The sequence below is a fragment of the Hypanus sabinus genome, chromosome 3 (assembly GCF_030144855.1).
Source record: "Hypanus sabinus isolate sHypSab1 chromosome 3, sHypSab1.hap1, whole genome shotgun sequence".
NCBI classification, from domain to species: domain Eukaryota; kingdom Metazoa; phylum Chordata; class Chondrichthyes; order Myliobatiformes; family Dasyatidae; genus Hypanus; species Hypanus sabinus.
This window is the reverse complement of record NC_082708.1, coordinates 121268223-121283424: the sequence shown is the minus strand read 5'-3', so window position 1 is coordinate 121283424 and position 15202 is coordinate 121268223. Positions and strand designations below refer to the sequence as shown.

Here is a 15202-nt window from a genome sequence, read left to right as displayed (position 1 = left end):
CCCAAACTTTTGCTTCAGGCCCTTTTCAATTTTTGTTATTTTGAAACTGTAAAAGATGGAAATAAAAAAGTAATTTTGCTTAAAATATTAAAGTAATGTGTTTAACTTTATGCCATTTGGAAATTAGGTCATCTTTTACTTGCTTAGTTATTCACAGTAACAGAAATTTTGACCGGGGTGCCCAAACTTTTGCTTACCACTGCTTAATGCATCCTGGCTAAATTTTATTTGATGCTTTTATTTGTTTGCCTGAGTTTAAACTGGATGTTTATCAAATTGGCAATAGATTTGAAGTCTTGCCCATTTAGTTTTCATCTGCATACATATTCACAGTTTCTTGCAGTGTTACATTTCACAAAAACAATGGAGTGTTCATTTTACTTTGACAACTACATTATTATATAGTTAGCTAATTTATTGATAGAGGGCAGACTTCCTTATGATGCTTTCAAACATGTTAACCTTGTTTGATCACTTTGCAAAAGGAAGTGAATAGGAAACAAAATGAAGTTAAGATGTCATTTTAATATTCATAAAAGCCGTTTGTAATCCCATGAAACCCATAAAGTATCTAGTGCCTTTTTTAAAACCGCTTTTGCTTCTGCTAGGTTTACAGAGAGGGGGTCAAGGGTCAAAGTACTAATAAGAGTGTTTGGGATGTCTGCTGCCAGAAAACAAAATGGAAACTTGATTGATAGCTGGAGGGCTGAAGGGGGAGAGTAACAGAGAAAGCAAAGGTCATAGAGCCAGTTCCCCTTTCTGCATATATAATAACCTGCATGGTAAGGATAGCAAAATGTAGATATTGTGGATCAATATGACATATGCTGTACACATTTGGACTTGTATTAAGACACAATATACGGGTTATTGTAGCATTGAAATGGAGACCCTGCAATTGTGGATAAAGGAAATATAGCTAAAAATGGGTGATCAATGATACAGTACTCAATTTACCCAAAACAGAAAGGGTGAGCATTGTGTCAAAATCCCCTGTAGTTCAGTTGGGCTACTGAATTATGAGAAAATTCATTCAGTTATTTAACCTGAACACACTGATTGTGATTCCTTATTTTGCTTTTTGCTAAGTCTTAAAAAGGCATTTTTTAGTTATGTGAATAAAATATATTTACCTTTTCATTTTTATGTATGTCACCAACCTCTCTATGGAAAATGATATAAATATTCTAATCTAGTGTATGAAGACAGAACATTAGTCTTACTAGCTGCCTTTGTGACTCGTTAATCTTTGGATAATTCCCTCTTCAAATTTGCATTAAACTGAGTTGAAATCTTTAAACAGTAAACAAATGTGTTTTTAGCAGTGCAAGCTTTGCACAATACAGCTTTCCTGAATACTGGGTGGAGTGGGGGGGGGGGGGGGTAGTGTTGGTAAGGATTACATTTTAGTCGAGAAGCCTAATGGCTCTTGCATTCAGCATAGTAATCATGTAAACTTATCACTGCATTTTCTAATGACCTAACATCAGAAAAGGGAAACTGCATCAGGGCAGTTTATTAAAGACTGTTAACAATTCTGCATCATTCATAATCATTTATTGTAATGGTATAGGGAATAGTGATCAGTCACCTGAAGAATCCTTGTCACTGGGATGGTTATAGTAAGCAGAAAAAAATAGACTCCTGTATCAGACAACTGTGTGTTACAGTGTCAGGAACTGATATATAGCTGCTTGCAGTGTGCTTTTATATGCACACATTTTCATTTCATTTGTCCTAAAGTTTCTGTTCAGTTGAGCAAACAAAATTAGCCCCAAAAAATAGTTTGGATTTGGACACCATCTCAATTTAAGTTTTATATTTTCAATGGATAGTAAAATACAGAATACTTAATATCGTAGATTATGGCTATTAGCATCACTGAAATAAATAATCTGGTTCAACATTTAAAAAAAAATTATAGATTTAAAATTCTATCTTATTTTTCAAAAAGTCACTCTGATCATTTGTGAATTGTATCAATGCTCTTTTGATCTCATAATGACAATATTAACTGTTAGCAACATGCATGAACTGGTAAGGTTATGTATCATATAAATTGAATATATTCTTGAATGGTATATAGCTTTACTTGATAGTATTGTTTCTTTAAGGTCACTTGAAATGTTTTAATTACAGTGGTGTCCTGTTTAAGACTTGCAAGGATTCAGTGAATTGTTGCAGCACAGAAGTGCTGGGTCATTTTGGGTCATTTGGCCCAATTAGCACAGGCTCTTTCTAAACCAATGCAGTCCCATTCTACCTCCAAATAATTCTTACAATTGTACTATACAAATTTTCCTTTCTTAATTCTAAAAATGCATTGTAATGAGGTATATTTTTTGCCTTTCAGGCTTGGTTTGTATGAAATCCAGCAGTTCTGTTGTGGAGTTGGTCATGTTACTATGTTCCCAGGTATGTCTGCAAATCACAAATTGATTTCACAAAAAAATTGAATATTATGGCAGATTATTTCACTAACTAAACTATGAATTAATGTGTAGAAATTGTAAAATAAACAATATACATTTTCTCTGGACAGCATTAGCTTTTACTGTGCTAATTGAATCATTTCCCCCACACCATATTGTATTTGTTGCCCAGTTACCAGTTTAATATCTTGCTGGCTGACTTGTATTTTTTGTGCAATGTGCTGAATTAGAACATTTCACAAAAATGGGGCATAACATTTTTATCGATGGGCCAGATTGAAAGTTGAGTTCAGTTCTGAGAGCCGCTCATGATTGTAGAAATTCCTATTCGCCTGAGGCTTTTATCCTGTCATTCTGAATGTACTTGATGGTTGAAGCCCTTGTAGTTCAGTGGTGGAGTGTCATCTTGCTGTACTTACTGGGCTGTTGCTCAGAGATATCCAGTGCAGGTTTAGTGACTTCACTCAGCTTAGTGGAGTGGCGAAGCATCAAAGGAAGTATATAAACTATGTATTTTAAGTTCAACATTAATTGAATTAACTTAAATATATTAATTCTATTGTTGTAGTGTTTTTAAATGTATCAGCAGGATTGCATTTTGATTTTCCTTTTGTTCAAGTTTCATAGTTTATTTGTATCAGTGCCATTCAAGGTCCTTTGACCATTTCGATGCACAGTTATTTTGGGTGGGGTGGTTTAATTGCTTGTCAATGCATTCCTCAGGACAGGGCATGCATTTTTGAATACAGAGTTCCTGTTTAATCTACTGAAATATTTAGAACTAGAATCAATTGTTTCTATGATAGTAAAGTGATAAATACTTCACAAACCTGACATTGAACTTGGTTTAAAAGTCTTAATGAAACTTGATATCAAAGGGTATGTGGAGAATTCAGGAAAATGGGGTTGAGAGGGAAAATAAATCAGCCATGATCAAATGGCAGAAAAAAACTTGATAGGCTGAATGGACTAATTCTACTCCATTGTCTATGGTCTTATGCCAATTATTTAAGTATTAAGGAAAAATTGAATTGAATATGTCGGGCTAGTTTGAGTTCATTGTGCCAAAAGAGAATATATTTGTTTAGTGAGTACCCATGTTATTTGATTGTAACATGAAAGTACATCTCTCTACTTTGGGGAAAATCCAGTGAAGTATTGAAAGAACCTTCATCCCCAGCAACAATTTTGGACGAAGACTTTCTTGCATGGACAGGGTTCTTGTACAATGGTTTGCTGTTCATCTGAGACTGCTCATCATGTAGGTTGAATGTTGCTTGAGGGCAATTTATATTTTGCATCACTGATTTATAATAACATAATAAACTATTTTTTTCTAGCCTGCTTGGTAAACTTTAGAAGCACTTGAGAAAGTGAACAGCAAAATTATTTTGGATTATTTTGTGAGTTAAAAAAAATCCCAAACAATATTTGTTCACTGCATGATAAGAAAGAAGCACTTACTTTCCTTTTGGGGTCATTAATTTTGCTTTAACATTATAGGCATGTGAGAAAATATAAATATATAGACTTTTTAGGTAAACTAATGGGGATCATTATTTGGGTCTTCTGAACCGATTTGGAAATTAATTTATGTGTTTAGAAGTTTTCAATGTACTACTTTGCAACTATGAATAAAGCAAAAGCTGTAACTGGTGAGAATGAGGCTTCAGAGGTCATGGGTTCTGACCCTTTTCAAAGCTTTTGACCTTCATTTACAACCTAAAGGTTTACTTGGTTGACAAATAAGGATAATGCATCATTAATGTTCCTTTGCATCGATTTATTCATTTTAGTGAGTATGTTGCCAAATTTATTTAGGCTGTGCTGACGGATAGGTCATGAATATAAATGAAAGAATCATAGAAGGTGTGAAAAGTCAATGCTACATGTTGTCAATATGGTGCAATAAGCACATTTACTATCACATCTAATAGATCTTGGAATAAACTAAGCAGAGCTATGTATTTGTGAATATATTTAAATCACTGTTTAGAGATTGTGAAAGATAAATTACTAGTAATCTAAGAGAAAGTTGAGATGGATATTGTGTATTTGGCAAAATGATTGCATTAAAATTTTATTTATGGTTAAATCTGAAGAGAAATTTAAACCGATTTTCAGTTGTTTTTCATGAAAGCTAATACAGGTGCAACTATATACATTTATTGAATTAAATAATTGGCAGAGCTGGGAATGTTTGTATGCACAGGTGGCAGTACAGTTATAATGCTATAAATTTGGAGAATATTGGTTAAATATTATAGTTTCATTGCTGTATTTGCCTTCTCACTTATCTTTTGCCTTTGTCTTTATTCCCTTCCCTGCTACCCTTTCTCCCTCTCATTCTGTCACCACACCATCCTTTCTGATGCATTCTTTCCCAGGTCCACCTAGTCCTCCCTCTCCATACAGTCTTGTATCAAATTTTGCATGTGCACCTGCAAAGTTGTTCTTGGAATTATTTTTTGCACCTGTACCGTGTTTAATTGACCTGCAACTTGTGTGGGTTATATTAATAGGTTACGAAGCCTGATGCTCCTATTTATCATACATGTCATAGATGTGTTTTAATGCCACTCTAATCTCATGGAGGTCGGGGAGATTGATCTCCAGAGTTCATTACATTGGTTGGAGGATGGTGGGATATAGATGGATTGGCAACATTTTTATAGTGGAATGTTCAGATGAATTGACTACAAAATACAACTTTATTGAACCTGAAAATATGATTTTCCTTAAAGTTTGCATCACATTATATGAAACTGGGGTTGCAACTGCAATTAATTTCAAAATTAAAAGGCCAGGTCTTGTTGAAATGAAAGCGTGAGATGTGAGCTAAGAATTGAGATAAACTTTGAAGACATAGGTGTCGGATAAACTGTGGTTGATTAATTTCAGTGGCGAGATGGGATGGGATGTGGTATTTTCATTTTAAAATCTTAATTAATTTTGTAGGGTAGATGGAGTAGGATGAGTGTCAAAGATCAAAAAGCTAAGGTCATAAAATCATGATTTTAATCACATAAACATTAGTCTTCTCTACTTAATAGCTGAATATGTTGGTTCTATTATTATGACACAGAACAAAATAGAATAATTGATACTTTCATTGTGCAGTATGACTTCATTTTTTAAAAAACTGGTGAGGTTGCTTATACTTTTCCACCAAAATATAAATTTTCATGATTTGGTGGCTTGCTCACTAATATTCACATAACCTGATGTTGTGAGACCTTCATTATTTTATTTTACAATGAATTTCTTGAAATCCAGATAGTTCACAGAATCAATAACTATGATGTATTATTGTTGCATATAACAAATACTTTCAAAAATTTAGATCTCCAGCATTCCAAGCTGAATTGTCTGATTTTTTACATAGTTTTAGAAGAATCTAAGCCTTTTAAAGTGTTACAAATAAACAAATAAAATATATGTCTGTTATCTATGTTTTGTTTCATTTAATTCAAGTAATCTGAAATAAACACACAACAAAGTCAGATGACTTCATTTTTGAAAGAAGATGTGATCTTGCATGTTTTAAAAGAGGCAACAATTTGTTTTGCAATTATCACATCACTGGTTGTTATACAAAAGCATTGTGAATGCTTCTGGGTTTATAGCATAATAAGCAAAATTAGAGATGAAATGACCAAAAAGTGATATGTGAGTGTAAAATGTAAAGAAGGTGTACATTTATGTGTGCAACATTTGTATAGATCTTTTCTCGGCTATTATCCTTGCTACAATTTATTTTAAATTTTAGTGTTTTTCTTTCAAGTATCCTGAGCTTATTGAGGTAAGTTGTTTCTTAATCCATTGTCATACCATTCAAGGCCATTTTATCAATGTCCTTTTGGCCTCATACTAATTCAGTCTGACACATATTCCAATAACATTACCTCAATTCCAGTTTTAAAGCTGTATTTATTGCTGCAGTTTTTGAAGTGCATCATTTAAAAATGGTTTCAACCCAAAACATCTAATAAATAAATAATGTATATGGCTACTCAGTAGTTGATTTCCTAGACTAGAAATCATTCCATCGGATACTGAACAGTCCACTATCGGAGAGGCCTGTCAGATAAATCTTATAGTAGCTGAATTCATGTCCTGTAAATCACATGTTATTGTCTGAGCCTTCTGCCAGGTCATCTATTCTTTTCTCATTTATCAGAAGCGGATGCTGCACACTTAAAAATGTAGCTTTAAAGTGCTAGATTCCAGACAGACTAGGTGTATTAAATGACAGTTGATCTGCTATACAAAGGGAGGTTTAAGGGAGTTCAGAAGTGTGAACTGCAAAAAAAAATGCTGCATTTGTTCAGCACTGTGGAGGCTTTTATATTCACCAGATTGATTGAGAAATGGTATTTTGTTTTCGTTACTTGCACTGGACGTGTGCCTGTCTCATTTTCTTAAACTAATAATGGTGTCTGTTAATATAATGGGCAGTTTAAACTATTTGGATATATAATGTTACTATGTTAAAGAGCTGTCGTTTCATGAGATTGTCTTAGGGTCATAGAGTAATTCAACATGGGTACAGATCCTTTAGCTCAACTACAGACTTGACCAGATAGTGGAGTACTTAGTAGTCATGACCTTCTAAAGTTTGAAGTTCAGATATAAATATTCTTTTATTTTCATTGTTTTTGTTTGATGTTCAAACAAAACAAAAAAAAACTCCAGCAAAAATTACATTAGAGATCATATCAAGAAAAGAAACTTGCATCATTTTTGCAATACAACTGCAATATGTTTACATTTGTCATGATTATTGTTTTCATTCAGATACAACGTGATTGTTGATGTTATAAGTGTAGTTGTGCAAAGTGAACTGATGTTTTCAAATGAAACATGATAGATTAAGTGAATAGGCTGAAATGTAGCTGATGAAGTTCAGTATTAGGAATTGAGTTCATCTTTTTTATGCAAAGATATATCACAGTTTTAGTGAATTCTATGAAACTAGTAACGACTTGAGAGAGCTAAGAATTCAAATTCTGAAATAATTTAGCATGTACAAAGAAGAGTTAAAAGTTAACTTTCTCAGCTGTTGTTTCAAGGATTGGAATACATGGAATATAGAATAGTGCAGCACTGGAGCGAGTACTTTGGCCCATGATGTCTGTGCTGAACATGGTGCCAGAATTAAACTAACCCCTTTGCCTCATATGACCCATATGCATTCATTCACTGCATATTTGTGTGCCTAACTAAAAACATCGAACACCACTATTGTATTCTCTTCCACTGCTGTCCCTGGCAGCCTATTCCAGGCACCAACCATCATCTGTGTGTAACAATAAGTAAATTTTCCCTACTCACCCTCTTTAAATATTGCTCCTCTTGTAATAAGGCTATGGCCTCTAGTACTTGACATTTCTACCCTGGGATGGGGAAAGAATTCTGTTTGTCTACCCTATTTATGCCTCATAATTTTTTAAACTTCTTTCAGGTCTCCCCTCAGTCTCTAATACTGCAGAGAAAAGAATCCTAATTTGTCCAATCTCTCTCCTTATAGCTACTATTCTTTAATCCAGGCAGGATCCTGATAAATCTCTTCTGTACCCTCTCCAAAGTCTGCATCCTTCTTTCAATGGAATGACCAGAATTGCATGCTGTAGTCCAAGTGTGGTCCAAACAAAGTTTAATTTATGTTATCAGTACAGAAAGCTGCAATTAGTAGGTTAGAAAGGCAAACCAAAAAGAGTATCTTCTGGCTCCATTTTGTATAATATTGGAAGGAAAAATAGATGCTTTTAAATTGAATGGATGCCGTTGAAAGTCAGATGGTTATGTAGAGCAATTATCATGATAGTGAGGTTTAAAGCTCTAAAGAGAGCAGTGCTGTTCCTCCTATATTAATGAAGGAAATAACTTTGGACTCATTCCATCTTTGGAAATCTGCTTTTGAGTGCCAAAATGGAGATAGGTAATGTTTGATGTGGAGATGAAACTATTTTTATTTTGTGTTGAAAGTTAGAATGGAGAATTGCTGGGGAGTGTGGCAGAACTACAAAGAAGAATTGTTGGGACATGGCAAAATAACTTCGGGATTCCCTGTACCAGAGGAACACATCCACTGAAAATATAGTCACCTAATTTTATTGATACGTAGTCCACCCTTGCAAATAGTGGTCAATGAGATATCAAAATAGATTTTCCTTCAAAAATTTTCTGTCATATGCCTGAATTGGGTATCATTTCTTTTTCTGCTTTATTTTAGACCGTAAGACAATAAGACATGAGAGCAGAATTAGGCTGCTTTGCCATTCCATCATAGCTGATCCCTGATCCCACTCAACTCCATACACCTGGCTTCTCGCCATTTCCTTTGATGCCCTGACTGTTAGGGAAACTATCAAATTCCACCTAAAATATATCCATGGACTTGGCCTCCACTGCAGTCTGTGGCAGAATATTCCACAGATTCAGTAACTCGCTAAAAAAATTCCTCCTTACCTCTGTTCAAAAAGGTCACTCCTCAATTTTGAGGCTATGCCCTCTAGTTCTGGATAACCCTGCTAGAGGAAACATCCTCTCCACATCAATCCAATCTGGTCTTTTCAACATTTGGTAGGTTTCAATGTGATTTCCCACCCCACTCCCCGCTTTCTTCCAAATTCCAGTGAGTACAAGGCCAAAGCTGTGAAACACTCCAGATATGTTAACACTTTCATTCCTGGAATCATTCTAGTGAACCACTTCTGGACTCTCTCCAATGACAAACATTCTTTCTGGGATATGAAGTCTAAAACTGGTGATAATACTCCCAATTGCGGCTGACTAATGTCTTATAAAGGCTCAGCATTATCTCCTTGCTTTTACATTTGTTTGCTCTTGAAATAAATGTCAATATTGAATTTGCCTTCTTTACCACAGACTCGATCTGTAAATTAACCTTCTGGGAGTCTTGCACGCGGATTCCTAAGTCCCTCTGCACCCCTGATGTTTGAACCTTCTCCCCCATTTCGACAATAGTCTGCACTTTTGGACAAGAAATTAATGGAAAAGAAAACCCTTGGAATTGGTCTATAGATCAGTAGGACGTACACAGCACTGATCAAGAAATTAATCCCCTCACTTTATCTCTGACAAAGTAATGTTCTGTGATTGGTATTCCATGTAAGCTAATTGAATCTAGTATGTATAAAAGTATTTTAAATTTGCAAACATTTAACTCTATCAGAATAGTGAAAGGATAAAAGTAAACACTGGCACTCCTAGGGAAGCACAATTAAGTCACAGCAGAAATGGTGGCATCAGGGTGAAAGATGTTATCATTATTGGAGCATGAGGCTGAGAGTGAAGGTGTAAGGAATCTCGGAAAGAAGACTTTATTTTTACCTGCTTGGGGAAAAGAGGCTAGACTGCACAGACATGTGATATACAGCACCAAAGGTTTAAAAAGGCAACCACCATGTACAGCGGGCAGTAGAGTGAGAGGGAGCAGAGTAGGACGGCTTTGACTCAACAGGCTTCAGCGAGAACAGGCAGAGGCGAGGGTAGGTTACGGTAAGTTTTGTTTTGTTCGTTTAGAGTAGAGAGAATGCCAGGCAGGATGTTGGAATGCTCCTGTTGCAGGATGTGGGACGTGCACCTAGCTGCAGCTCCTAACAAACAGCATTAGGGAACTGGAGTAGGAGCTGGATGACCTCCGAATCATTTGGGAGAATGAGGAGAGTATAGATAGTAGCTCCAGGGAAGTAGTTACGCCAAAGGAACAGCACACAGATAATTGGGTTACCGTCAGGCAAGGGAGGGAGAAAGAGCAGGCACAGCAGGGTTCTCCTGTGGCCATTCCCCTCAACACAGGTACACCGATTTGGATACTGTTGGGGGGGGGGGGGGAATGACTTACCTGAGACAAGCTGCAGCAGCTGGATCTCTGGCACTGAGTCTGGTTCTACAGTGCAGAAGGGAGGAGGGAAGAAGAGGAGAGCGGTAGTGAGAGGAGACTACAGGAGGTTCTGTGGTTGTGACAGAGACTCCTGGATGGTTTGTTGCCTCTTGGGTGCTAGGGTCAGGGATGTCTCTGATCGCGTGCACAGCATTCTGAAGTAGGAGGGTGATCAGCCAGATGTCATGGTACACATCGGTACCAATGACGAATGGAAGAAAGAGTGAGGAGGTCCTGAAGAATGAGTATAGAGAGCTTGATATGGTTAAAAAGCAGGACCTCGAGGGTGGTAATCTCAGGATTGCTACCTGTGCCACTTGCCAGTGAGGGTAAGAGTAGGATGCTTTGGTGGATGAACACATGGCTGAGGAACTGGTGCAGGGGCCAGGGTTTCAGATTTTAGAATCATTGGGACCTCTTCTGGGGCAGGTCGGACCTGTACAAGAGAGATCAGTTACACCTGAACTACAGGGGAACCAATATTCTTGCAGGGAGTTTTGTTAGTGCTGTTGGGGAGGGTTTAAACTAGATTTGCAGGGGGAAGGGAACCAGAGTGACAGAACAGATAGTGGAGCAGGGGTAAAAATAAATGATGTTAAAAGTTCATGTAAAGTCACAATTAGAAAGTTTGTGAGTGGTGGTAATAATCTTCTGAGGTGTGTCTTAATGTGAGGAGTATTGTGGGGAAGGCAGACAAGCTGAGGGTGTGGATTGACACATGGAATTATGACATTATAGCCATTAGTGAAACTGGCTACAGGAGGGGCAGGACTGGCAGCATAATGTTCCAGACGTGATAGAGACAGAGGGATGAAGGGTAGGGGGGTGTTGGTGGCATTGCTCGTCAGAGAAAATGTTAATGCAGTGCTCAGGCAGGACAGATTAAAGGGCTTGTCTACTGAGACCATATGGGTGGAGCTGAGAAACAGGAAAGGTATGACCACATTAATGGTGTTGTATTATGGACCACCCAATAGTCAGCGAGAGTTGGAGGAGCAAATCTGCAGAGAGATAGCAGACAACTGCAGGAAACAGACAGGTTAGAGTTTGTAAAATGTGTTCAGGAAAGTTTTCTAAATCAATATATAGAGGTACCAAATAGAGAAGATGCAATATTAGATGATCTATGAGGAAATGAGTTAGGACAGGTGATGGAAGTGTGTATAGGGGAGCACTTTGGTTCCAGTGATCATAACACCATCAGTTTCAACTTAATCATGGATAAAGATAGATCTGGTCTTCGGGTTGAGGTTCTAAACTGGAAAAAGGCCAAATTTGAAGAAATGAGAAAGGATCTAAAGAACGTGGATTGGGACAGGTTGTTCTCTGGCAAGGATATGATTGTTTATGTGGGAGGCCTTCAAGGGAGAAATTTTGAGAGTTCAGAGTTTGTATAATCCTGTCAGGATTAGAGGCAAAGTGAATAAGAATAAGGAACCTTGGTTCTCAAGGGATATTGGAACTCTGATAAAGAAGAAGAGAGAGATGTATAACATGTATAGGCAACAGGAAGCAAATAAGGTGCTTGAGGAGTATGAAAAGTGCCAAAAATACTTAAGAAAGAAATCAGGAGAGCTAAAAGAAGACATCAGGTTGCTTTGGCAGTCAAAGTGAAGGATAATCCCAAGAGCTTCTACAGGTGTATGAAGAACAAAAGGATAGTAGGGATAAAATTAGTCCTCTTGAAGATCAGAGTGGTTGGCTATGTATGGAACCAAAAGAAATGGGGGAGATCTTAAATGAGTTTTTTGCGTCTGTATTTACTAAGGAAACTGGCATGGAGTCTATGGAAATAAGGCAAACAGATAGTGAGATCATGGAACCTATACAGATTGAAGAGGAGGAGGTGCTTGCTGTCTTGAGGCAAATCAGAGTAGATAAATCCCCAGGGCCTGACAGGGTATTCCCTCAGACCTTGAAGGAGACTAGTGTTGAAATTGCAGGGGCCCTGGCAAATGTATTTAAAATATTGGCATCTGCAGGTGAGGTGCCAGAGGATTGGAGGATAGCTCATGTTGTTTTGTTGTTTTAAAAAGGCTCTAAAAGTAATCTGGGAAATTATAGGCTGGTAAGTTTGATGTCAGTAGTAGGTATATTATTGGAAAGAGTACTAAGGGATAGGATCTACAAGTACTTGGATAGACAGGGGCTTATTAGGGAGAGTCAGCATGGCTTTGTGCATAGTAGGTCATGTTTAACCAATGTATTAGAGTTTTTCGAGGAGGTTACAAGGAAAGTGGATGAAGGGAAGGCAGTGGATGTTATCTACATGGACTTCAGTAAGGCCTTTGACAAGGTCCTGCATGGGAGGTTAGTTAGGAAGGTTCAGTCGCTAGGTATACATGGTGAGGTAGTAAATTGGGTTAGACATTGGCTCAATGGGAGAAGTCAGAGAGTGGTAGTGGAGAAATGCTTCTCTGAGTGGAGGCCTGTGACTAGTGGTGTGCCTTGGGGATCAGTGCTGGGTCCATTGTTATTTGCCATCTATATCAATGATCTGGATGATAATGTAGTAAATTGGATCAGCAAATTTGCTGATGATACGAGGATTGGAGGTGTAGTGGACAGTGAGGAAGGTTTTCAAAGCTTGCAGAGGGATTTGGATCAGCTGGAAAAATGGGCTGAAAAATGGCAGATGGAGTTTAATGCAGACAAGTGTGAGGTATTGCACTTTGGAAGGACATACCAGGGTAGAACATACAAGGTAAGTGGTAGGACACTGAGGAGCGCAGTAGAACAGAGGGATCTGGGATCTGGGAATGCTGATACATAATTCCCTAAATGTGGCATCACAGGTAGGTAGGGTCAGAAAGAGAGCTTTTGGTATATTGGCCTTTATAAATCAAAGTATTGAGTATAAGAGTTGGAATGTTATGGTGAGGTTGTATAAGACATTGGTGAGGCCAAATTTGGAGTATTGTGTGCAGTTTTGCTCACCTAATTACAGGAAAGATATTAATAAGGTTGAAAGATTACAGAGAAGGTTTACAAGGATGTTGCTGGGACTTGAGAAGCCTAGTTATAGAGAAAGGTTGAATAGGTTAGGACTGTATTCCCTGGAGCGTAGAAGAATGAGGGGAGATTTGATAGAGGTATATAAAATTATGATGGATATAGATAGAATAAGTGCAAGTGGGCTTTTTCCACTGAGGCTAGGGGAGAAAAAAACCCCAGAGGACATAGGTTAAGGGTGAAGGGGGAAAAGTTTAAAGGGAACATTGGGGGGGGGGGGTTTCTTCACACTGAGTGGTGGGAGTGTGGAATGAGCTGCCAGATGAAGTGGTAAATGCAGACTCACTTTTAACATTTAAGAAAAACTTGGACAGGTACATGGATGAGAGGTGTATGGAGGGATATGGTTCAGGTGCAAGTTAGTGGGACGAGGCAGGAAAATGGTTTGGCACAGCTAAAAAGGGCCAAAGGGCCTGTTTCTGTGCTGTAATGTTCTGTGGTTCTATTAAATTTATTGAATGTTTGTTATCCAATTTTGAAGACATTCAAGGTTGAAAACGCAGAAATAAATTATAGACGTCATTGACTGTAATGTGCAAAAATATAGTTTGTTTGATTTGGAACTATTGTGGTGGGCCAATGAACAATCATATTGTGGAAGGAAGTTACTTCATGAATGAACTCCTCTTTGGTGTGGCTCAGTGTGAAAATGCAAAGGTAAAAGCCAATGTCTTTGCAAACAATGATACACTGGCATTTGGCTAGGTATAGCACAATTCAGTTAGAGTTACCAGGCTTTTAGGGCTTAAAATGAGGGTACAACTTGTTTGAAGGCTGTGTGTTGATTAGATTGTGGACTTTTGAACACTGAAGAGATTCTGTAGGGATATATGTTTCCCATTTTGACTTCATGCTGATATCTTGCCATCACAGAAAACAGTCCTCAGCTTGTTAATGTCTCTGCACATGTCATCCTTAAATAACTCAATGCTTTGGACATATCTCAGTCTACTAACTTCAACATCATCCACTCGTTATAAGCAATATTGCACTGAAGTTATTAGTTTGTAGTTATTTGCCAAAATCATAGCCATCTGACTTGGGGCTCTTGGTCTAAGTGAATTCTAAAAGCTAGTTGAAAGACTAACTGTTAGGGTAGAGTAGAATTTTGATGAAAGGTATCTCTTCTAACTTATAACACTAGAGTCAGATGAAAACGAATAATTTTTGACAGAAATGAAGAATTCCAAGGCAATGAAAGAGGAATTTTAAGTTACTTCAGTTGTCTTGCCGAGGAACCAGGCTGTCAGTGCTTGATGCAACATCCCTTGGCAGTTTCTGAGCTAATGAACTAGTTCATGTTAGCATTAAACAAAATCTGGAGAATATCCAATTGTAGTTTGAGGAGAGGCAAATGACCTTAATGCTCCACAATTTTAATTTAACAAGTTTATAACAAGAAAACTTGCATGCCTTTCTTGATATTTATAGTTTTCTGATTGCTCTCCTGATTGCTTTTGGATAACTGCTTGAACTAGGAATTAAAACTGGATTTAGGAGTATCTTGAAAACCTTTGGCCTATTTAAATTAATCCATTTTTATTTTTGATCATCTAAATCTGAAATTGTCAAGTAAAGCTTTTCAGGGAAAATTGAGAGGCTTAAAAAATGGTTTGGAAAAATGTAAGAAAGTGATGTCAAATTGCCTCAGGGTGTATTTCCAGGAAGAGTTATTTAATCTGGAAAGCATGCAGTGCTGCTTTTTTTTTAATATAAGAAATTATTTGTGGTTAGTGATTTAAGTTGCCAGCTTTATAATAGGTGTTGCAGATCAAGTTAATTTTTGTTGGATATTGTGGAAGGCACCAGAAAATAATGCAGCAAAGCACATATGGGCTAACTTCAATGA

The 15202-nt window shown here is 37.2% G+C and overlaps 1 protein-coding gene across 1 annotated transcript in view; it reads left to right on the top strand.

The window, feature by feature from the left end:
• The window catches only part of lrba (LPS-responsive vesicle trafficking, beach and anchor containing), an 817631-nt gene that overhangs the window by 217789 nt on the left and 584640 nt on the right, over positions 1–15202 (top strand). The window contains exon 33 of the mRNA XM_059965020.1: positions 2354–2415. Coding sequence (XP_059821003.1) covers positions 2354–2415 — 62 coding nt within the window. The remainder of the gene's footprint in view (positions 1–2353; positions 2416–15202) is intronic.